At 39.5% G+C, this 25,613-nt stretch overlaps 1 protein-coding gene across 1 annotated transcript; it reads left to right on the forward strand.

The window, feature by feature from the left end:
* LOC149197838 (L-gulonolactone oxidase 2-like) lies at positions 1-24,284 on the forward strand. The gene is made up of 2 exons (XM_089404001.1): positions 1-959; positions 23,412-24,284. Exons 1-2 carry the CDS (start codon positions 5-7, stop codon positions 24,254-24,256), a joined length of 1,800 nt encoding a protein of 599 aa, XP_089260127.1. The 5' UTR covers positions 1-4; the 3' UTR covers positions 24,257-24,284.
* The last annotated feature ends 1,329 nt before the right edge of the window (positions 24,285-25,613 follow it).

Here is a 25,613-nt window from a genome sequence, read left to right on the forward strand (position 1 = left end):
GAAGATGAATCCAATAATCCGTGTAGCGATGGGCCACAAATTACTTGCCCTACTTCTATTTCTCCTTGCTTTTCCATCATGCCTCCAGGCGTTGTGCCCGCCTCCTCCCTCGGTGGAATGCAAAAGCAATGGAGGAGGATGCCAGATCTTTAATTATCAAGGCATTTGGGAGGATCGCAGCATTTGCAGCGCTGCAGAGGCTGTCTCACCCAAGACAGAAGCCGAGATTCTGCATGCTGTTGCCCGGGCTGTAAAAAAGAAGCAAAAGATCAAAGTGGTAAGCACTCTGGCTCATAGCCTCTCAAAGCTAGTGTGTGTTGGAGACCATGGATTGATTATCTCAACGGAAAACTATGCATCCGTCATTGGAGTGAACAAGGGTGCCATGACTATTACAGTCCAAGGCGGCGCCATGATGAGAGACGTTATGGAGGAAGCAGCGAAGGAAGGCCTGGCTCTTCCCGCCATGATTTACTGGAACGGAGTCTCTGCGGCGGGCGTTGTTTCTACGGGAGCCCACGGCAGCGGTCTCGTGGGTAGAGGGAGCGGTGTTTATGAATATGTGGTGGGTATGAGATTGGTGGTGCCCGCATCTCCATCAGAGGGGTACAGCAAAGTCATGAGCTTGAGTACCGAAACAGATGAAGATGAGCTGAAGGCTGCCGGATTATCTATGGGAACGCTGGGTGTAATCTCGCAGGTCACCTTCGCTCTGCAACCCATGTTCAAGCGTTCTTTAAGTAGGCCGAATCTAAGCGATGATAAGGAGCTTCAAAACGAAGCGGCCCATTTCCTGAGGGCTTATGCTTTCGCAGATTTGATTTGGTTTCCCTTTCATCAAAAGGCGCTGTTTAGACCATTCGATCGAGTTTCTATTGAAGTTCCCGGGGACGGCCTCAACGTTGCAATTGGGCATTTTCCATCTAGCGTAGCCAGCCTGGAATATTCTGATCATCTGAGTAAGTATTTACAGATTTCCCACTTGTTTGTTTTATAGTTTTATTTATTTTTGTAATATGGTTGAATTCTTGAAAGCCATCTCTATCTTCAATTCTTTCCATCCGATTTATTTGGAGAATCTTTGAAATTAAACCTCGCTCAAATTAACTAAATTTACATCTGGTTGAGTTTGTTTAAGAATAACTAAATTTACATCTGGTTGAGTTTGTTTAAGAATAATTAACTAGCATTTGTATCTGATGTTGCGAAAGAAATGCCCTAAGGCATAGAGTGTGGAAGAATAGGGACATGTGAATGGGCATTGTTGAAAGCAAGGGTGGATGATAATGAGTTGCAATTGAAATTGTTAGTTATGTGTATGCTGAATATAGCTATTTTGTAAATAATAGTGTGTAGAAGAATAGTGACATGTGAATGGACATTGTTGAAAGCAAGGGTGGATGATATTGAGTTACACTTGAAACTATTAGTTATATGTGTTTTGAATATGGATAAGTAATAGTAGTGTGTGGAAGAATAGCAACATGTGAATGGACATTCTTGAAAGCAAGGGTGGATGATAATGAGTTATAGTTAATGTCATATAGAGGTTATCCATTATTCATGTAGCAGTTGTTGTTTTTGTGAACATGTTTTTTTGTATTTGGAGATTTTGTTTTTCCATATGTTACATATTTAAGAATGAATTGTCACTTTTAAAGAGGACACACAAGGTTGCTAGCTGTCACAAAAAGTTGTTGTTTATGTGAACATGTTTTTTTGTATTTGGAGATTTTGTTTTTCCATATGTTACATATTTAAGAATGAATTGTCACTTTTAAAGAGGGCACACAAGGTTGCTAGCTGTCACAAAATATTCCACTCACTATAAATATGATTTTATTTGTTGTATAATTCGATTTACCATCGTGCCAGTAAAAATTAAATGTCCTTTTCCTACTACGTGGTTCTATCAACTAGGGGTTTCCAAAAATACAAGTGAATGCCATCAAACTCCTCACTGAAATCAAACTCTCTGTGAAATTTTTGTAAATATAGGGATGCACAAATTCCTTAACTTGCCAAAACTCCATTAAAGTGACATTTTTCACTACTAACTTCATATGAGATGTCATGAACTTTCTTTTGGATCAAACCTCGAATGTGTTTTTAATATCCCAATTCATGTTCTGTAACGCTTGCTTTCAAAGGCTTGAAATGCAAATTATGGTTCGAGCCACAACTTTATAAGGAACATATGCATTGAACATGCTTAGGACAACCAATGCAAATTATATCTGCATTATTTAGCAAATCCTGCTTAGCAAAAACACTTGTGACAGCTATCAAATTGCCAATTTGTCTATCTTCAACTAAACCCCTCTGACAATACTGAGATTGCCCAAGAAAGAGAAACTAGCATGAAATAACAAGTTGAAATATCATCAAAAATCTATACCTCTGATTGTATATGATGGCTAAAATGTATCATAAAGATACACTTTTGTCAAAGATAATAAAAAATAATGCTACAAAGTAGCAACCACAAGCTTAACTGACAACCCCTGCCCACTCATTTCCATTCAAAGCCCATGGCAGCAAGGCCTAAAGTGCGTACCAATAACAAAATTGCTTCGATGAAATAAGTTGAAAATGACCCCATCCGAGAACATACGATATGAATACTATCTTCCCCTGCTTGTCACAAACCAAAAAAATGCCACATATCATATACAGTAAATGTAAATGTGTCAGCTGAGAGACCCAATTACCCAATATTATAGATCAAGTCCTAATACAACTCCAAAAAAACGCCACATATCATATATAGTAAATGTGTCAGCTGAGAGACCCAATTACCTAGTATTACAGATGAAGTCCTTCTACGAGCTGGGTAGAATGGGAATGGTCATTGCACCAAACCCCTTTTTCTTGAGTACAATATATCCATTATAGTAAGTTTTAGATTAAATTTAAAACATGTTAATTAAATTTTAATATGAAATTTTGATGGTTATGAAGATGAATCATTAATAATATGATTCCTTTCTAAAAAATTGTTCATAATTTTGTTAATATAAAAATGAAAAATTAATATAATAAATTGAATTAAATTGTTTTATTATTATTATTTTAGTTTAATATTTCATTATGCATACTAAATCTTTTTTTCATATAAAACTAAATTTTAAATGTTTACTCATTTAAAAATACTACAACACATACCCCTTTTTCGGATTAATGTTTATGAGTAGTAGGCCAAAACTTGTCAAATGCTTCAATTTCTTTTCCAAAATTTCAAAGATGCCTATTTGAAAACCCTTGATATATTAGTGTTTGATCCGAATAGGTTTCAAACATACTGGTTGTTGGGTTATAGATATTTCTTTAAATTGCTACCAAGCAAGGAAGAAGTCAAAAGCAGATTGGTATTAAAACCATGACCGCAACTCAAGGACTTGTGTTCTTGTCCCCAAATAAGACACTGCAACTAACATATGACGGTGAGTTTTATGAGGTACTCATATCAAAAGCTGATCCAGGTGGATGTTGGTGGCCACCCACCTATCCCATTTGGACCCCCACAACTATCTCTTTCAGTTTTTCAGTTTCCTTAATTATAGCATAGTTTACTATTTTTAGCAGTTTTTCGGGTCCTAAACTTCCGAAGCCGTTTTGAGGCCCTAAACGACGTTTTTTGGGAAATCCACCGCCAACGATTTTTCTGATAAAAATCATCTTTTCCGTCATAGTCCTCGGAGAGATCTTTCCAACGGGCTATCATGCGCGTCAAACGGAGATAGTACAACCAATTCGCGACCCCGGGAAGTTGATGTACCAACTTACCCAAAAACGGGGCCCACAATCTGGCGTTTCATCTTCTAGGGTTAGGTTTTGGAATGTGAAGGGTTTTCCATTGTTTCTCAACAATAAATAGGCCCTCGAGCCTCATTGTAACACAGTTCGAAATAGTTCAGAGGCATGTAGCCGACACATCTCTTCTCAGAGATAAGTTACCATCGCCCTAGCTGGTTTATTTCTATTTGTAAGCATATTTCAATATTCTCCATTAATGAAATGAAGTATTATTTCCGCTGCATCTCTATTTTTATGGTTATCGCATCTCTATATTTATGGTTATCTCTGTAATCTATTGCATTCCTGCTTAAATCCGGATCAGTGGTATCAGAGCGATCTCCTTTTTCTCTGTTTTTCTTTGCATGTCCCCAACGAGGTCGGGATATAAGGAGTTAGGGCTTGAATTGGTCGAACCTTTGCAAGACCAGCCTCGCAAATCTCGACGACCTCCCATGGCGGATGAGAAGAAAGACGAGGGGGTAGGAGATCCTATCAGAATATTGCTCGAAGAAGCCCTCGAGCAACAAAGGAACGCAATGATGGATAGCTTTGCCCAAATCCTTCAGCGGCTACCTAGAAGCGACGCATCGGCTTCCAACAGTTACTCTGGAAATGCCACACCATTTAAGGTACAAGTAAATTTTGAAATCCCCATCTTCGAGGGTCAAATAGATGCAGATGTCGTAGATAAATGGTTAAATCTACTCGATGGGTATTTTTCTGTTCATGAATTTTCAAGTCGGGAAAAGATTGTTTTCGCTCTTCTCAAAGCAGCCCCCCACGTCAAGGACTGGTGGGAAACCTACTGCGAACAGAAAGATGAAAGTACAGGCTCACTGTTTTCAGCCGCACCCACTTGGAATGACTTCCGGGATGCCATCAAGGAGCAGTACTACCCTGTCAAAAGCTATGAGGACAAATACATCAAATGGACCACCCTACGGCAGGGACGAGACCAAGATGTGCCGGAGTTCACAAACATTTTTCATACCCTTCGCACACAATTGGGTATCAAAGATTCTGAGCTGCATCTGGTACTCAAATACCGTGACTGCCTACACAGATACATCCAGGAAGAGATGGAGTTCTTGAACATCTCCTCACTCGGCACAGCATAACGATACGCTGTCAAAATTGAGCAAAAGTTCAAACAGAAGAAGCGAGACTTTGGATCTGCAAATCCAAAGCCCAAAGGACAAAGCCAAGGCGGGGTGACCCAAGACAACCCGTCAGAAAAGAACAACACCACGAAGCCGAAGAAGGACACAGGAAAGTGGTGTGAGTTCCACAAGAGTCCCACTCATAACACAAGTGAGTGTCGGACCAAGCAGTCGCTGGTGGCCGAGCTGAAGGCTTCCGAATCAGATGCATGTTCTGACTCTGAGTCAAAACCCGACAAGGGGAATGACAAAGGGAAGCAAATCATTGATGCGGATCCCAGCGCCACTGTTGCTACTGCCAAGATCCAGAAAAATGAGCCCGAAGATCCAGAGGAGGGGGTACGTCTTTTCCACTCACAGATGTGGGTGAAGGGTTCGCCGCTGTAATTCATTGTCGACAGTGGCAGCCAAAAGAACCTCATTTCAGCAGAGGTCGTGAAGCGGTTGGGCCTACCAACTACACCACACCCACAGCCGTACAGTATCAGTTGGCTTCACGAAGGATGAGATCTCAAAGTTCGCCAGCAGTGCCGCCTTCCCTATAGCATCAAGCCCTTCACAAACGAGGTATTGTGTGATGTTACACCTCTGGATGTTTGTGATGTACTATTAGGCCAGCCATACTTGTGGAGGCGACATTCTGTGTATGAGTCAAGGCCTCGCGCTGTCATCATTTCTTTGGATAATTCATTATACAGGATACCGGAGGTAGCCCCACCTACCACCACCTCTTTGATTACTGCTAAGAAAGGCAGCAAGCTCATCTCACAGACTAGGAAATTTTTTTTCTGTCTGGTTCGCTCCCAAAATAAGGGGAAGATCGTTGCTACATCCATGACCCCCGCGAAGGGTTCCTCCACACAGCAGCAGCAACAGAGGGATACAGTTGTGACAAAACACAGGAATAACTTCTCCTTACCCGGAGGGGTACCACACAAGTTTCAGGTGGACGACAAAATTTGGTTACATTTGCAGAGGGAGCGCCTTACCAGAACCCATCAGAAACTCAGAGCACTTCGACATGGTCCTTACACCAGTAACAAGGCTACGGGAAACAATGCTTTGAAGCACAGCGTTCCTCCATTCCTTCACTTGCACCGAGTGTTCAATGTGGACCGTCGCCGATCATGCTCCCCACCATTTTTGGACACATCAGAGATTGCAGAACAGCTCACCAGAGACCTAGCTCAGCAGAAGCTTCCTCATCTCAGGGAGGAACTCAACGCAATGGGGACCATTGCTTCCTAAGGGGGGAGGAATGATCCAGGTGGATGTTGGTGGCCACCCACCTATCCCATTTGGACCCCCACAACTGTCTCTTTCGGTTTTTCAGTTTCCTTAATTATAGCATAGTTTACTATTTTTAGTAGTTTTTCGAGTCCTAAACTTCCGGAGCCGTTTTGAGGCCCTAAACGACGTTTTTTGGGAAATCCACCGCCAGTGATTTTCTGACAAAAATCATCTATTTCGTCATAGTCCTCGAAGAGATCTTTCCAACGGGCTATCATGCGCGTCAAACGGAGATAGTACGACCAATTCGCGACCCCGGGAAGTTGATGTACCAACTTACCCAAAAACGGGGCCCACAATCTGGCGTTTCATCTTCTAGGGTTAGGTTTTGGAATGTGAAGGGTTTTCCATTCTTTCTCAACAATAAATAGGCCCTCGAGCCTCATTGTAACACAGTTCGAAACAGTTCAGAGGCATGTAGCCGACACATCTCTTCTCAGAGATAAGCTACCATCGCCCTAGCTGGTTTATTTCTATTTGTAAGCATATTTCAATATTCTCCATTAATGAAATGAAGTATTATTTCCGCTGCATCTCTATTTTTATGGTTATCGCATCTCTATATTTATGGTTATCTCTGTAATCTATTGCGTTCCTGCTTAAATCCGGATCAAAAGCCCAACTCTCCACCATAGCATACAAAGGGGGCATACCCTCATCTACAGATACTGTAAAGCAAATGTAGCCACATTTTGAATATTGCTACAGGGGCTTAGAGCATACTATATTGCAGGTTGTAAAGACTCCACATTCAAAACAAAATGGAAAGATAAGATGAGAAAAATATTGGATCATAAAGCAATAGAGAGTATAGTGGAAGCATGGGATCCTTATAGTTATTGTTGGTCCTCCTTAAGCCTTCCTAGGATTGGTGGCTTAGGCAAGAAGAGTGATTTTCTAGGTATCATTTTCATTTTGTTGCTCCTATGGGGCTTCTTAGATTCAAAATCTGAAGGGACCCAACATGGGAAAAGTGTTGTTTGGTGGCTTGGGCCTTTAACACATGAATTGGTACTTAGCCCTAGACAACTCGAGAGTGTACAAATTTCAGAGGACAAAGGATAAAAAGGAGTTACTATTAGAATTTAAAATACCCTCTTAACAAACTCTACCTGGGATTTCTTGAAAATTTTAATTTACCAGGCTGTGCATTTCATCAAAAGATAAGAGCCTTAGTGTAAAAGAAGGATTGAAACTGAAAAGTAATGAACTGTTATCATTTTTTTCCATTCTACCGGAGTCAAAAAAACATGTATGTACTAGTTCACTCTAAATGATGCATGATTTATTGCAAAGATGGTAAAAAACTCATTGCTCATTTCTTTTGATCTCACCAGAAATTTGCATTTTGAAATCTTCTAAATCTATTAAAATAGTAACAATAGTACAAAATTATATCCTATTTTATAGTGATCAGGAACTTTACGGCCCTAAAAGCTTTATTATGAGTAAAAGCTTCTGATTTCATTGTCTTCTAATAGTTTTGTGTGAACGAACTCCAAATTTCTTGCACCATTCCAACTTGAAGTAAATGCGCAGGTGGTATATGGTAGGTAGACAGAGTAAACCTGCAATTGTTTTGAAGAAATCTGTAGAGCTTGTCAATCAGTAATCCTTCAAAAGGACCAGTGCTCTTATTAGTCTTCAATGTGATTTTTCCTAGAACATACACAACCCTTGTATTCTTTGCCAATTCAAGCTACCGCAATTCCTCATCTACAGAGTAGTTACTTTCTGCCACTGTATTTCTGCTTGCATAACTTCTGTCATGTGAGGAGGAATAAGTTCCTTTGAGCTTGAGATAATATTTTATGCTTTCAACAACCTGGTTGATAAATTCAGATCCTTCAATGTTTGGGGCATCTTTGTAACCATATTGGGCTACACATTTATATACACCCTTTGGCTCTAGTTTTCCAACCATAAATCTCTCCAACAAAAGCATTGTCTTGACTGGAATCATTCTTATGATGACAATGAAAAGAACTTCATGCAAAGACCCCACATTCTTTTCATAATGTTCTATAATCGGTGGTAAGCCAGAAATAAGGTCACTGCAGAAGAAACAAGTTCTTGGTACATGTGAATTCACTCGGATAACCAATCCATTCAAAACTTCTATGTTGAGTTTTCTTTGTGCTAAATATTTATACTTTTTCTGCCTTTGATAGTTTGAAGAGAACATTATGGTTAGAAAATTAGGAAGGGACACCAACCTCCCTGTGGAAACTTATTCAATACAGATGATAGATAAACGCCTTCAAAGATAGCAAAAAAACAGAGTGAAGGGTAGTATAAGCAAAACATATATGTTTGAAACCACAAGCATGACCAAGGTTACTATGCACATCGTAATGAACATAACCCCAACAACTGCAACCCCTGCACCACCAAATACCTAAAATTATCCTTGGAAACTCAAAAGAATCCATAAAAACTACCAAATTCTATTGTCAGATATAAATTTGGATATTCTTACCATGTGCATTACCAATTTGTGTTCCATCCCAGAATCCTACAACAATTGCAATGTAGATAACGATGAGAACATAGTTAACTTCAGGTGAATAGATTTTACCCTCATAATTTTGGGAGGTATGCGCAATATTCACTCGAGGGAAGCAGCTAAGAGCCATGGACTATTTTATGATTGAGAATGTTGTTGTAATCAATGCTTTACTGGCTACAATGGCTACTAAAGTGGCAACAATGAACATTGACCAATATACAGGCTGTGGTATTTCTTTGTAAAATGTAGAGTTTATGTCCCCTAGGTTTTTTATCAAATAAGCCGCTTGTCTCGTATATGTGTTAAGTAGAGATGGGTAAACCAACACACAGAAAGCAGGCTACAACAAAAAACCCAAATTTCTCATTATGTTACTAAAACTTAAGGAGGATGAAGCACACAAGTATGATGAAATACTAATAATTCTGTCCTTGACATATAGCTTGGACCTGGATTGATTTCCTGTTGAAAAGGCCCAAGTCTGCAAACATGGCCTCGGCACTTGGATCCAGTCAAAACAAATAACTGATGTTAGTGCTTCTATTTGTATAGCTTTAGCATAAATAATTGGGATGAAGTTATGAATTGTTTTTGAGAAAATCATTGGTATGGATTTATCAATTGAGTTAGAAAACAGTTCCAAGTATACTATATGATAAAATGAGACACATATCATCAATCAATACATGTTATACATATGACTACACCTCCAAGCATCACCCATCCTTATTAGTGATATTCATGAAAGTAACAGTATATATAATATGGGTTGAATGCCTTGAATGCTCCAGGACAATATTTCACAATATTATACTGTCCTATCATGATGTTGGTCACGAACTAGGCAATCATTATGGGTGAGAACATGAAGCTAACTTTACTTGTACCAAGTTTTTGAAAAAGGAACAGTAGTAACAGGTTAAAAAATGACACGAGTACAACAACGCCTGCATGAGTTAACATATGAAAACATAAATTATGTCAGGAAGTGGGATGCCATAATTCACATTATACACACAGATGATATCATGTTTATGATAGGGAGCTGCATCCCTCCTTCAAAATAAACTAACCCATACTGAAAAACTTGATTACATCCCAATATACTCATGGAAGCCAAGCTAATAGTGTCTACTTCGCATTCTTGTATCATCTTACCTTGGCTCATGTTACTGTTCCTTGACTGAATTCCTTGCATAGCTGACAACACTGCAGGATTAAGAACTGATCTGTTGCAAATAGTGCTAAAAACACGAAGTTGGCTGCTTCTTTTTTTCAGATGAAAAAAGCGATATATTTATTTTGTATAGAAATTACATATGTTTCAAAGTCTGCATCTCATAGGAGCATATCAAAATTATATATCCAAGCTAATCAGCGAACATGCATAAAAATGACCCTTATAACCAGACCAGGATACATAAAAGATTTTCTATGCTAATTCTAGGTTGTTTGTTGTATCTAGATAAATCAGCATAACATATTGTAGCATATGTTAGGCATACATCTGTATTTTTTCACAAACATGAGGAGCAAGATGTAATTCATAGTTACTTCGCAATAAAAAAAGAGTATGTCCGGGTGTAGTTATCCTGGTAAAGGCATAATATCGGTCTCCAACCAAGTCTCATCCATCTTAATCTCTATGTGGAGTCCATACAGATATTCCATGATGCCTTTTTTGGAAAGGCAGTCCGCTTCTACATTTAAGTCCTTGTTGTATGGTGGAGTATTGGAGAGGGTTCCAGAGAGTAGAGATCTATTGTAGCCAACACTGAAGAGAGGATTTGTTGATGTTGGCATTCCCACAGACATAATCAATGATGACCTTTGAGTCCCCATAAATGTGGATAGTAGGAATATTCAGATAATGTATGAACTAGAGGAGTCCCCATAATACCATGGCCTCAACCTTCGTGTTGGAGCCCTTTCCTGCCCCCTAGTGTACTAGATCTGTTAACTCTGGCAAATATCGGATAATGAATCCACATCCACAACTGCTACACTGTGATGATCTGTCAAAAAAGCTCGTAGGGAAGGAGATCTGCGGCCAGATTTGGGGTTTTTGCGCAGTTTATTGGATGTACCAACATGTATTTCAGCCGAGATTGTGTTTTGAATTTTTTCCATCGCCACTGCTCAGCTTTCACGGTACTCATTGAAAATAATATTGTTCCTACACCTCCAGATCTCCCAAAGAACAATCGGTGGAATGAAGCCCCTAGTGCCATGCTACGAACTCCACCATTCAAGACACTCTGGAATATTAGACAACAGTCGGAGCTGTAACCCAAATGAGACATCCAAGGTATTCCAAATTTTTGTAACCTTGGGGTAGAACATATGCAAATAGTCTTTTGGAGGGGGCGATGGGGTCGGCGTATGAGTAGATAACGCAAGTGGGCCCTTGTGGCCCGGGACAAACTCTTCCTTCCCAAATCTTGGGGAAGCCTTATGTTTGAGACTCTGAAACTTTTAGTAAGGATGTTATGGGTGCCAAATTGTGGTGGTGTTGGATTCAAAAGTGCCAATATCTCTAGAAAATTTTATGGCATGAAAAATGCATACCTCACCACTCTTTAGTCCAAAAACTAAAGTTGGATTTCTGAAAATAACAAATCTCTCATACAGACCCATAGCTTTTGGGAAATATGCATGCACTTGTGGCAGGACTCATGAAAACAAATGCCTAAATTGGACCAGCAAGAGCATCTCAATGATCTAAAAATATTCTTGATAGGCAATGGTTACATGCAAGTAAATCAGCATTGTTGGCCTCAACACAGAAGATCTTCATGGTGTGCTTAGAAAACAATATATGACTGGCCCTCGGGAATCCCCTCATGGTTATGGCAAACAATACAATGTCATCTTGAGCAATGTCTTATCCTAATCGCAGATGGCATTGACACACTATGTTGGGGTTATCAATCAAAGGGCATATTCACTATGATGGAAGCATACTCCTTGGCCACTAATACCATATACGCCCCCAATGCTAACATGTGGCCCAAGATTTCTCACTTCCTATGGCTATTGGCTTGGAAGAGAGCCGTGACTTGGGATAAAATCATCAAAAGGGACTACGAAGGATCCTCTATTTTCTATATGCGTAGAGCTAGTCCCGAAAGTGTTGAGCATTTGTTTATTGATTGTTCATTTGTGGATCAATTTTGGACAAAATTATATTCCTACTTAAGGAAGTGGGAAGATAGACACAACTCACTCTTGGAAACAATCTCAACTTGGAAGCCCTTCGCTTTCAAAAGCGAAATCCTTAATAAAGCATGGTCTCTCTTCCCTTGATTCATATTTTGGTTGATTTGGAAAGAAAGAAATAGCCAAATTTTCAAGTAATGCCCTTTCAAAAGGGAAATCCTTAATAAAGCATGGTCTCTCTTCCCTTGATTCATATTTTGGTTGATTTTGAAAGAAAGAAATAGCCAAATTTTCAAGTAATGTCCATCCTCTTCTGATTCTGTTTGGTATAATGTATCATTTAGTGTAATAGAGACCACCCTCCTCTCCTCGTGGACTACCAACAACTAGTAGATCTCTCCATATAAAGCACCATTCTATTCTACATTTTAATTTTTCAACCAACATCCACCCACCCAACCTCTCTCTCCCCTCATCCCCCCCTTCCCCCCTTACTTGGTCCCCTTTTCTTCTTCGCTTTATCAAATACAAATTTGACAGTGCATCCAAAGTCAACCCAGGACAAACAAGTTATGGAGGCATCCTTAGAGATGACAACGACAATCTATTATTTATGGTTGTCGGCATTTAAGGCCACCCCACCAATAATGTAGTTGAATTCTATGCAGAGGAACTGGGATTGTAAATTGCCAACCAGCAGGGTTTCAATAAGCTCATGGTGGAAGGAGACTCTATGTTAGTCATCTCCACCATCAAGAAAATTTTATCGAACACTTCTATTGACAAGCTACCCAAACGTTTATGCCTGGAGAATTTCCTTCACAACAAAGCCATTCTTCTAGCTTCCAATAGCTCTGTCATCCTCCTTCATGTTTTTCTCTCTAATAATAAACTTGCTAAGAATTTACCCAACTTAGCATGCTCACAAAACAAGCTTCAGCTTTCTAGACCCAAGTCAACCATCACCTCCTCCCCATCAATCTCCCCATGCAACTCCATGGTTCTTTTAGACCTCTCCACCTAGGCTCCTTCAGATACTTCTGACCCCCCCATCGGGTTGCCCCGCCTAAAGACCTTACAACACCCATTGGCGTGTCTACTATGTTGGCATTATGTTTTCTGGTATGACTGTATGTTACAGATGTTGTACTTGATGGCAACTCCAGTGGCAAGGCTCTCTGTTTGTTGAAAATTAAGAAAGACGCAGGAAACCAGTTCAGGAGGTGCGTACCCGCAGGTTCACCATGCAGGGTCCGCGTCCAGCGACGCTGGCCAGCCGTTCAGGGGGTGCGTCCACCCAGTGCACACATTTCAAGGCAGAGAAAAAGCATGTGGGGGTTTCTTGTGTGGTATCTAGCCGACGGTTTTGTGTTTCTATGGTGTCGGCTCGTGGTATTGTTCCATGTTTTGGGGAGGAGCTTGCCTATATAAAGCAAAGGAGTTCATTTGGATTGAGTATTGTCTTTGGTTGAATATCTTATTTGGTGAGATCTAGTCCAGATCTAAGAGGGCGAATCTTCTAATGGACTGTGATCTCTATGGCGCATGATCAGATCTGTAGATCTGACTGTTTGGGTTAGTCTTGAAGTCTTCATATCATTTATATCTGAAGGGACGCAGGTTCAGTGGAAGAAAAGTGCGCCGGGACGCAGGTACTGTAAAGGGCAAGTGCGCCGAGACGCAGCACAGTAGAGAGAGACCTGCGTGGGGACGCAGGACGATCAAGGTTCAGGTGCGTCTCTGAAGCAGAAGGACGCGGCGCGATAGTGTTTTCAGGTGCGTCTCTGTAGCGAAAGACGCGGCGCGATAGTATCTTTGGGTGCGTCCCTGAAGCAACAGAACGCAGAGCAGTCACAGGAACAGTGCGTGGGCACGCAGCGGAGCAGAAGGATATCTGCGTGTGGACGCAGAGTAGCAGAAAGTTAACGGCGTCTGGTCGCAGGCCACAGAAAGAAAAACTGCGTCTTTGTTTTAAGATGTTCTGTTGATTGAATTTCTCTGTTGATAAGGTGTTCTGGGTTGGTTCTGTTATTACTGATCTGATATCTGTAGTGGTCTATATCTGTTATGTACTTGTTGATCATTTGATGCTTTATGAAAAGAAGTAGGGGGTTGTAGCTCCCTTCCAGGAGTAGACTGGAAAACGAGAAAGAGAGAGAGTTGTAGCTCTCTGCAGGTTGCAGCCTGCGTACTGGTAAAGGACTGCACCAGTACAAAATCATTGTAAAAGAAGTTTCTAAATTGAAAGAAGATAGAGACATATTGCAGCAGGTGGTTTTCACCCACATTGGGTTTCCACCTTACATCTTGTGTTCTTTGGTGTGATTATCTGTTTTTCATGCTCATTATTTTATGGTACTGACATGCAAAAATAATTCAAAGATCAAATAAGGAAGATTTATTAAATTGCTTGATAATACTGATTCACCCCCCCCTCTCAGTATTATTTTCAACAATTGGTATCAGAGCAGGTCCTTCAGAGAAGCTTGATCGCTTGAAGGTAGATCGTTCATCATGAGCAACTACGAGAAAGAAGCATCAATCAGGCCACCTATCTTTGATGGGACAAATTTCAATTATTGGAAGGTAAGAGTTACTGCATATCTTCAATCTCTTGGTACAGAAGTTTGGAACATTGTAGAAACAGGCTATGCTTTTCCTTCAGCTACTCCTACAGATCCAGCTGAGAAAAAGCAGTATGAAACAAATGCAAAAGCAGTCAGTACTCTATTAGGAAGTATATCCCAAACAGAATTCATGAAGGTCATGCACTTCAAATCAGCAAAAGAGATATGGGACAAAATGATCACTAGCTATGAAGGAGATGAACAGGTAAAACAAGCTAAACTTCAAACTCTCAGGATTCAATATGAGACTCTCAAGATGTATAATGATGAAAGTGTGGCTAATTATTTTCTTCGGGTAGATGAGATTGTTAATTGTATGAAAAATTTGGGTGAAGAAATAAAAGAGACTATAGTAGTTCAAAAGATTCTAAGATCATTATCCCCCAAGTTTGAATCTAAAGTATCTGCAATAGAAGAAAAGGAAAATCTCCGTGTTCTCACTATGTCTCAGTTACATGGAATTCTAACTGCTTATGAAATGAGAAAGGGAGGTCCATCAGACAGAAGGGAAGCTGCTTTTAAGGCATCAGGCAAAGAAGATTACTATGAAGCAAGCCATGTTCCAGAAGAAGAGGAAGAAGAATCAAATTTTGTCAGAAATCTTCAAAGGGGTTCTGGAAGGTTCAGAGGTAAGCTACCTTTCAAATGCTTTGCTTGTGGAAGAGTAGGTCATTATGCTGCAAAATGTCCTTATAAGGATAAAGGAAAAGAACCTGCTAGATGGAACAGGAAACAAAGTGCAAATAAGAAAAGCTACTACACCCATGAAGATAGTGATGGCTTATCAAACAGTGATGAAGATGAACAAGGTAATAAATATAAGTTGTTAATGGCATTTGAAGATGATGATTATGAGGATGCTGTAGATGTGGATAATCTCTATGATGAAATTACTAGACTCAAGAGATGCATAGAAGAAAAGAATGTGATCATTGATACTTTGCAATTTCAAATTGATGAAAAGGAAAAACATCTTGAAAAACTAGAAGGTGAAATTGTTGGTCTCAGAAAAGAAATTGAGAAAACAAAAGCTATTAATCTTAAGTTTGTCAAAGGATCTGAAACTTTGGATGAGATTATCAATGTGCAGCGGTCTCCTCTAAACAAGACAGGTTTGGGCTATAATGGAGAAACCTCTCAAGCATCCACCTCAAAAAGTTATCTTGATGCAGCAAGAAGAAATGAGCAGAAGAACAATGAAGATAATCACGTAAAGCAGGGACGAATTACAAACAGAAACTATCAGGGACAATCCATCCTAAGGGTGAACAAAAGCTACAACCAGCCACAGGTAAAATCTTCTCAGTTTGGTTCAAGAATAGATGAAAATAGAAATTACAATCAGTTGGCTGGTAGATTCAATAACCGCAGAAGCTTCTTCAATGGACAATGCTTTTCTTGCCATAACTTTGGTCACAAAGCAGCTCAATGTGTTGCATATAAAACAATCATGACTAGGGAAGCTCAAAAACAAAGAAGTATGACAGGGATTACAAAGAGGACCTATAACAACTTTTCGGTTCTTGAAAATGAAGTTGAATGTTCTATTTGCAATAATTTCGGTCATGAAGACTCTGAATGCAGGAGCAGGTTTCAGGAGAAAAAGGAACAAGCCACAAGCACCAAAACATGGAGAATAAAGGAACCTCAAACTGAAAGATGTGGGATAGCATTTTATGCAGAAGGACAGGAAAATCTATGGTACATTGACAGTGGATGTTCGAAACATATGACAGGTGATAAAGAAAAACTTGAATCTTATTCTACTTTAGAAAAGGGAAAGAAAGTTTCTTTTGGAAATGATACTCCTGCAACTATAAAAGGAAAAGGTATTGCTCCTTTGAAAGAAAAGGTCAAGGCTAGAAATGTTTTGTATGTTGATGGATTGAAGCATAATCTACTAAGTGTCAGCCAGATGTGTGATCAAAAAACCGAGGTTATTTTCAGATCGAATGGATGTCTTGTTCGTGATCTTGATACAGGTAAAACAGTACTCAAAGGCAAAAGAACTCCAAATAATCTGTACATATTTGAAGAAGGAGAACAACAATGCTATCTTAGCAAAGATGAAGAGCACTGGTTATGGCATCGAAGGTTGGGACATCTAAGCTTCTCACAAATAAGGAAAGCATGCAAATATCAGGCAGTTCGCGATCTTCCAGATATCAAAATTCCTGACAACACCATATGCAGATCATGTCAGTTTGGAAAACAAACCAGGACTAACTTTCCAGAGAAAGAGGGATCAGCTAGCATGCCTCTTGAGCTAGTACATACAGATACATGTGGCCCATTCAGGAAAAGAACACCTAGAGGAGAGGAATACTTGATATTATTTATTGACGATTTCTCCAGGTTTGTCTGGTTAGGACTTATGAAGCACAAAGATGAAGCATTCGAAAAATTCAAGACCTTCAAAGCCTTGGTTGAAAATGAATCAGGTCACAAAATTAAGTGCCTCAGATCCGACAGAGGTGGGGAATTTACTTCAAATGAATTTTTCGATTTCTGTGATGAACATGGGATAAAGAGAGAATTCTCTACAGCTAGAACTCCTCAGCAAAATGGAGTTGTTGAAAGAATGAACAGAACAATCCAACAAATGGCTCGTGCTATGCTTGATGAATCAGGAACTCCCGCAACTTTCTGGGGTGAAGCTGCACATGCTGCGGTTATTATTCTCAACAAAACAAATGTCCGGGTGAACAGCACTCAAACTCCTCATGAGCTCTGGAGTGGTAAAACTCCTTCGGTAAAGCACTTCAAAATCTTTGGGAGCAAATGCTATATCAAGAATACTGATGAGCAGCTTGGCAAACTTGAACCTAGAGCAGATGAAGGCATTCTTCTTGGCTATTCTCCACTTAGCAAAGCATACAAATGCTACAATAAAAGACTTGGCAGAATTGTTGACAGCATTGATGTAGTGGTTGATGAGAAGGGATATATTCCTAGGCAAGTACATCATGAAGATATAGAAGAAGATGAAGGCTACCCTCAAAGACAGAATGATGAAGAAGAAGAACCCAAAGAGAACCTCAAGAAGAACCAGAGGAGCAGACAAGAATAGAAGAGAAAACTCCATCCAGATATGTTTAGAAGAATCATCCAGAATCTCAGATTGTGGGGCAGAAAGAAGCAGGTGTACAAACAAGAAGAACAGTTGCAGAAGCCTCAAGCTATTTGGCATTACTCTCCTCTACTGAACCACAAAATGTGAAAGAAGCATGCAAAGATGAATGTTGGGTAAAAGCAATGGATGAAGAACTTGAGCAAATCGAAAAGAACAACACTTGGGAGCTGGTTCCTAGACCAAAGGATAAGAATGTTATCGGAACAAAATGGGTCTTCAAAAATAAGTTGAATGAAAATGGAGAAGTAATTAGAAACAAAGCCAGACTTGTTTGTAAAGGGTATGCGCAGCAAGAAGGAATAGACTTTGAAGAAACTTTTGCTCCTGTTGCAAGACTTGAGGCCATCCGAATGTTCCTTGCTCTCTCAAGTTTTCAAAACTTCAAAGTATTTCAAATGGACGTGAAATCAGCCTTTCTGAATGGAGACTTGGAGGAAGAAGTGTACATTGAACAGCCAGATGGGTTCATTCTTGGAAATGATCCAAATCTTGTATGCCGATTGAAAAAGGCTCTCTATGGTCTCAAACAAGCTCCAAGGGCTTGGTACTACCGGTTGGACAAATATCTTCATCAACAAGGCTTCTCAAAAGGTTCAGCAGATAGCAATCTGTATATAAAAATTGAAAATGACAAATTACTAATACTCGTTGTGTATGTAGATGACATTATTTTTGGCAGCAATGAAGAAGCTATGAGTCAAAATTTTGCCTCGGTCATGCAGAAAGAATTTGAAATGTCCTTGCTAGGAGAACTGACATATTTCCTTGGTTTGCAAATCCAACAAAAGGAAGGAGGAATCTTTTTATCTCAAACCAAGTATCTCAAGCAGATTTTGAAGAAATATGGCATGGAAGATGCAAAACCAGTATGTACACCCATGGTCACAGGATGTAGTCTCAATGCAAATGATGAATCTGCAGCAGTACATCAACCAACCTACAGATCTATGATTGGAAGTTTACTATATTTGACAGGTACCCGACCAGACATCATGCATGCAGTTGGAATAGTTGGAAGATTTCAGGCAAATCCGAAGGAGACTCATCTTCAGGCAGTAAAGAGAATTTTCAAATATCTTCAAGGGACTCAAAATTATGGCTTATGGTATCCTAGAGATACAGATCTTACTCTTCATGCTTATACAGATGCAGATTGGGCCGGAAGCGTGGATGACAGGAAAAGCACAAGTGGTGGTGCGTTCTTTATGGGTTCCAGACTGGTATCTTGGTTCAGCAAGAAACAGAGTTCGATTGCCTTGTCTACAGCTGAAGCAGAATATGTTGCTGCTGCATCTTGTTGCACTCAACTTCTTTGGATGATGCAGACTTTGCAGGATTTTCAAATCATTTGTACACCACCTATCCCCATCTTATGTGATAACACAAGTGCAATCAGCATCTCAAAGAATCCGGTTATGCATTCAAAAACCAAGCACATACCAATCAAGTACCATTTTCTCCGGGAACAAGTGCTTGAACAGAAAGTCAAGTTGGAGTATGTTCCTTCCAAGGAACAAGTTGCTGATATTCTTACCAAACCATTGCCCAGGGACACGTTTGAATACCTCAGGCAAAAGCTGGGGGTTGTTGATGCATCATCTTGTTGAACTTCTTATTATTGGTGGTACAGGCTCAGGGGGAGCACATAATGCATTGTTGGCATTATGGAGAAGGAGATCTTGGAAATAGCTGCAATATGTCTCTATCTCTTTCATGGTGGTGCGTTGCTGCAGATCTGGTTCATATTCAGGGGGAGCATGAGCTTAGGGGGAGCATACCCTTTGCCCTTGATGTCAAAGGGGGAGAATGAAGCTGAAGTTTGTAAGGTTGCCATCAAGTCCAAAGGGGGAGATTGTTGGCATTATGTTTTCTGGTATGACTGTATGTTACAGATGTTGTACTTGATGGCAACTCCAGTGGCAAGGCTCTCTGTTTGTTGAAAATTAAGAAAGACGCAGGAAACCAGTTCAGGAGGTGCGTACCCGCAGGTTCACCATGCAGGGTCCGCGTCCAGCGACGCTGGCCAGCCGTTCAGGGGGTGCGTCCACCCAGTGCACACATTTCAAGGCAGAGAAAAAGCATGTGGGGGTTTCTTGTGTGGTATCTAGCCGACGGTTTTGTGTTTCTATGGTGTCGGCTCGTGGTATTGTTCCATGTTTTGGGGAGGAGCTTGCCTATATAAAGCAAAGGAGTTCATTTGGATTGAGTATTGTCTTTGGTTGAATATCTTATTTGGTGAGATCTAGTCCAGATCTAAGAGGGCGAATCTTCTAATGGACTGTGATCTCTATGGCGCATGATCAGATCTGTAGATCTGACTGTTTGGGTTAGTCTTGAAGTCTTCATATCATTTATATCTGAAGGGACGCAGGTTCAGTGGAAGAAAAGTGCGCCGGGACGCAGGTACTGTAAAGGGCAAGTGCGCCGAGACGCAGCACAGTAGAGAGAGACCTGCGTGGGGACGCAGGGCGATCAAGGTTCAGGTGCGTCTCTGAAGCAGAAGGACGCGGCGCGATAGTGTTTTCAGGTGCGTCTCTGTAGCGAAAGACGCGGCGCGATAGTATCTTTGGGTGCGTCCCTGAAGCAACAGAACGCAGAGCAGTCACAGGAACAGTGCGTGGGCACGCAGCGGAGCAGAAGGATATCTGCGTGTGGACGCAGAGTAGCAGAAAGTTAACGGCGTCTGGTCGCAGGCCACAGAAAGAAAAACTGCGTCTTTGTTTTAAGATGTTCTGTTGATTGAATTTCTCTGTTGATAAGGTGTTCTGGGTTGGTTCTGTTATTACTGATCTGATATCTGTAGTGGTCTATATCTGTTATGTACTTGTTGATCATCTGATGCTTTATGAAAAGAAGTAGGGGGTTGTAGCTCCCTTCCAGGAGTAGACTGGAAAACGAGAAAGAGAGAGAGTTGTAGCTCTCTGCAGGTTGCAGCCTGCGTACTGGTAAAGGACTGCACCAGTACAAAATCATTGTAAAAGAAGTTTCTAAATTGAAAGAAGATAGAGACATATTGCAGCAGGTGGTTTTCACCCACATTGGGTTTCCACCTTACATCTTGTGTTCTTTGGTGTGATTATCTGTTTTTCATGCTCATTATTTTATGGTACTGACATGCAAAAATAATTCAAAGATCAAATAAGGAAGATTTATTAAATTGCTTGATAATACTGATTCACCCCCCCCCCTCTCAGTATTATTTTCAACATACTACAATATGATTGGCATTGGTTTCTTTGTGTCTTACAACAGTTCCATCATTTTTTAATGAAGTCTCTTTTAGCACTTATATACTTTCAGTAGGGTTACAACAACCTAGTTACTCAATTGTTTTTTTGTTATACTTTATGTTCTAATGACTTTGGTCATACTCTTATCTATTATTTGTAGTCTCTTGGATTTGTAGTCTACATTTAGCACTTATATACTTCAACAGGGTTACAACAACCTAGTTACTCAATTGTTTTTTTGTTATACTTTATGTTCTAATGACTTTGGTCATACTCTTATCTATTACAATATGTACGTAATTTCTTAGATTTGTAGTCTACATTTCCGTTACTGGTCTAGTTTCTCTAGTTTCTCTAATAATAAATCGTAGTAAAAATAATTTTAACCATATTATATATTTTTATATTTTAATGTCAATGAAAACGATTTAGTTAAGATTAGAAAATGTCGGCTGATGCCATTAATGGTCAATACCATCCACCCACATCTTAAAATCTATGTGATGAGTAAGCCAACCAGAAGATGATCTGGTCGTCTGAATCTTTCCTGCCTTTCCAAGGAAATGTCACCGGCTTCATTGTGGTGTAAGGAGACACAATGTTAATTCTGTACCAAAAAAATTCATCCTTTTAATACACATTTGCCTACTCAGTCATCTAAATTTACACTAAATATAATTATCGTAATTGATTTAAATGCTGGATTTGCTATTCAATCTTCTGAATATACATCATTTTTAAAAATGATATAAAGTTTATTTACGTCTCCGTTCGCTTTTGGAGGAAGCGTTGCACAGATAATTTCGGGGTATTTTCCAGGCCTGCGTGCGAAAAAATTTAAAAAAAATAATGTTAAAAAAAAAAATTTCAATCTTGAAAACCTTTCTATACTTTTTACTTTCTTTCGAATAGTATGAAGTTATGAACCACATTTGTCAATATAAAATATTTCACGATCCGCGTCTTACCTACGGAAAGTCTTTCAGGCTGATCTTCGTTGTGAGCGTTCGATGTAGGCTTATGATGCAACGGTTTCAATATCTGTTGGATTTTGCGGATATTAATCTGAGGTCTTCTTGTCTTCCTCGAACTTATAGAGCCGGCAAGCCTAATAATGGCTTCTGCCTGCCACGAAAATGACGAAATAAGCCTGCGAATAAATTAAAGAACGCGAAGAGGACTAAAGATGAAAATGTTTCGTCAAAAATATATATGAAATTTGTTGTGAATGTATTAAATTTGTTGCTGAGATCAATATAATACCTTCTCAGCTGACACATTGTAAACATTCACCATTCTGTTATAAAAAATAACAAATTGACCTGTGGACTGCTGCTCGGGGGTTTTTGCTAGAACTGATCTGCTTCAAATAGTGCGAAAAACACAAAGTTAGCCTTATCATACATTTAAGCTTGCTCAGATATCAAGAATTAGTAAATATATCAAATTACAAATGTCTGGAGATGAAAATACCTCGAAACCGGATCAGCTTGGTTGACTGCAAAGGGCATAATAATGTTTCTTTCTGCAACTCTGTTTGAACTGAAACCGGTGCATACGGGAAATAATTCCATCAATTCCGCGTGACTAGATGCCTTAGAGTGTCCACTAAATCCCTTGGCCCGATGATTGACATGAGCCAAATCGCCTTGCTTGTCATCTGAAGGCTTGATTGACGAAAGCACCTTTTGCATCATCTGCGGTTTTATCCGTGACAGATCTTGCACTGTTACATTCATCAAAATAAATACGAAATCAGCCAAAACATTATGCTAAAACAAGAATGGTTTCATAAGTTAGTGCTCCATCACATGAACACCCTCGTGGCAATCCGTCCATCCCACACATTTCAATTTTTCGAGCAGGAGTGCTAAGTTTGAGAGTTTCAGTTGCTGATAATCTTGCAACTGATCCAGCTTGAAATCAGTTTCATAAGTTAGTGCCCCATCACATTCTATCAAGAAATGAGAACCGCCAGTTACAACCGCCCGCGTCTAGCCTATGCAAGTTTCTAGCTAGTCACAACTGTGACATGTAAATCAACGGATGATTATAATTCAATCGTCTAACGAAAGATCGAATGGTGTACAGTGAAGACAGGTAGACAGCAGGGGAGTTCGTCTTAGAGGGAAACGCCTTATGGCGTAATTAGCTAATTTACATCTCACGTTTTTATCTAAGAATAATGATGCGGATAAACATGTTTATTTCATCTTATGAGTTTATTTAAGAGTAATTATGTAGATACACATGTTTATTTTATTTTATTATAGGTTTTTTAAGATTTTAATTTAGTTATTAGTAATTAACTATTATTATTAGATTTTTTTTAATAAATTTTTATAATTTTAATTTAGTTATCAATGATTATTAGTTTGCTTTTAATTAATTTATCTCATTTTAATTAATTAAATCATATGTTATATCACCATGTTATATTGGGTAATGTGATATTGACATTTAATTTATATTAGTTTTCTAACTATAAGAATTGCATGCTCGCAGATGGCCTAATCCAATCTACAGAAGATTCTGCCCGATTGTGCTATTTAATGGGAGAAGAAATTAAGCAACTGACGTTTAACGGCAGCGGGTTTTGGAACGACGAAATTAAAGGCTTCACAGGGTACCCGGTCATCGGATTCAATCATCGCATGCAGTCTTCCGGAGGATGCCAGGGCACCTATAACAACCACGATCACACTGGTTGCACTCCCACCAAGATTTTAGATAACAATGAGACCGTTTGTTCGTGGGACCGCCGGGTTCCGACTGCCTTCGATTTCGACGTGGAACTGAGAGTGCCCATTTCACGCCTCCCAGAAACAATTATCGATATAAAGAAGCTCAGAGATCTAAATCCTCAAAGCATGTGTGGAACCTATGTGTCTTTTCGGTCTATTAAGAAATCTGATGCATATTTGGGACCAGCAGAGGATGTGGTGACAGTGGAATTGACATATTATCGTCCGAGAGAAGCCAAGACGCCCAAATGGAACGAAGATGTGTACGAAGAGATAGAGCAGATGGTGATCGAGAAGCATGGTGGGACACTGCACTGGGGTAAGAATGGCGGTTACTTGTTCGGAGGGTTAGCCAAGAGGGCAGTGAATTTGGAGAAGTTTTTGCAAGTAAAGAATAGATATGATCCGGAAGGAGTGTTTTCTAATGAGTGGACAGATGGGCTGTTCGGGATTGGAGGGCAGGGAGTGGAGCAGTTGAGAGACGGATGCGCATTAGATAAGATGTGCAAGTGCAGAGAAGATAAACACTGTGCACCTGAAAAAGGATATTTCTGCAGGCCGGGGAGAATTTGGAAGAAAGCTCTAGTGTGCAGGCAATTAAATTGACAGTGCTGCAATGTGGTGCGATTTACATATGTATTTAGGTTGGTGATTTATGTATAATCTGGTGGTGAAATAAATAAAGATGAGTATCATTTGTGATGTGATACTTATTGTTGTATTGGGAAAGAAATAAAGTCGACGTCACTCTAACGTTGTAACTACGGACGGTTTCAAAACGTGAGGAGTTGGCGCTGTTTTAAATATAAGTGTGTTTTAAATATGAGTTTTTTTCTTTCTATGTAACACTGGATGTCCATGGAATTGCATTTTTAGCCAACAGGAGATTGTGAGTATGTTGTCGAATTGCTGCAGGAATTATGATGGCGCGGTAGGCTGTGAAGTGGTATGGAATTCCCCACGTATAACTTGAGATTAAAACAACGATGAAATTAAAATAAATCTAAAGAATATTGCAACAAGATTGAAATATGATTTGAATGAAGAATTTTATTTACTTAATTTTTCAATAAAAATTAATTATTTTTTGTCATCGTTATTATAATAATCGATTGTAATTTAATATAATTATTATTGAAAACATTATTATAATAATCCATTGTACATTAATCATAAAACAAAGAATTAACAAAATTTGCGGGAATTTTTGTTTAACCTTGAATTGCATGTTATCGCTTAAAACTCCTGAGAAAAGGGATTAACCTTAGTTATGACACCCATCAAATTTTGATGATTTGGAATGAATCTATGTAACTGTAACGAACCTCTGATATAGTTCTATGCAAGTTTTCTTGATTAGCCTCCATGAAATGAGTCATGAACTTCTTCTAGAATAGCCTCCATGAAATGAGCCATGAACTAATCTTAGTTATGACACCCATCAAATTTTGATGATTTGGAATGAATCTATGTGACTGTAATGAACCTCTGATATAGTTCTATGCACGTTTTCTTGATTAGCCTCCATGAAATGAGTCATGAACTTCTTCTAGAATAGCCTCCATGAAATGAGCCTTGAACTTCGACTGGAATAGGCTCCCTGAAATAAATCATGGAGCGGCGATCGACGGCCTGGGCCCGAGGCTGAGAGGTCAAACACTGTTGCACCTTGACATGGATTTGAGGGTTGTTTTCAGAGTCCTTTCCTCAAACACCAAGTTGTTAGGTTGTCGGAGTTGCATATATAACGTGCTTTACCAGAGATCACGACAACTATTATTAAGATTGTTACATACGATGGGGAGATTGGACTAAGTATGAGAAAAGTTCAGGGAGGTAATCTTAAGTATATTGATATTTGAAGTGAAACGCCAGTAGGTTTTTTTTTTGTATGGGAGTGCTTACAAAGAAATGTGGATGGGGTATATATTGTAATGGAATTTTGTAAGTTTTATCATTTTTG

Source organism: Pinus tabuliformis, chromosome 2_2 (assembly GCF_031772625.1).
Source record: "Pinus tabuliformis cultivar Carrire ecotype Pingquan chromosome 2_2, CPIR1, whole genome shotgun sequence".
In the NCBI taxonomy this organism is placed as follows: domain Eukaryota; kingdom Viridiplantae; phylum Streptophyta; class Pinopsida; order Pinales; family Pinaceae; genus Pinus; species Pinus tabuliformis.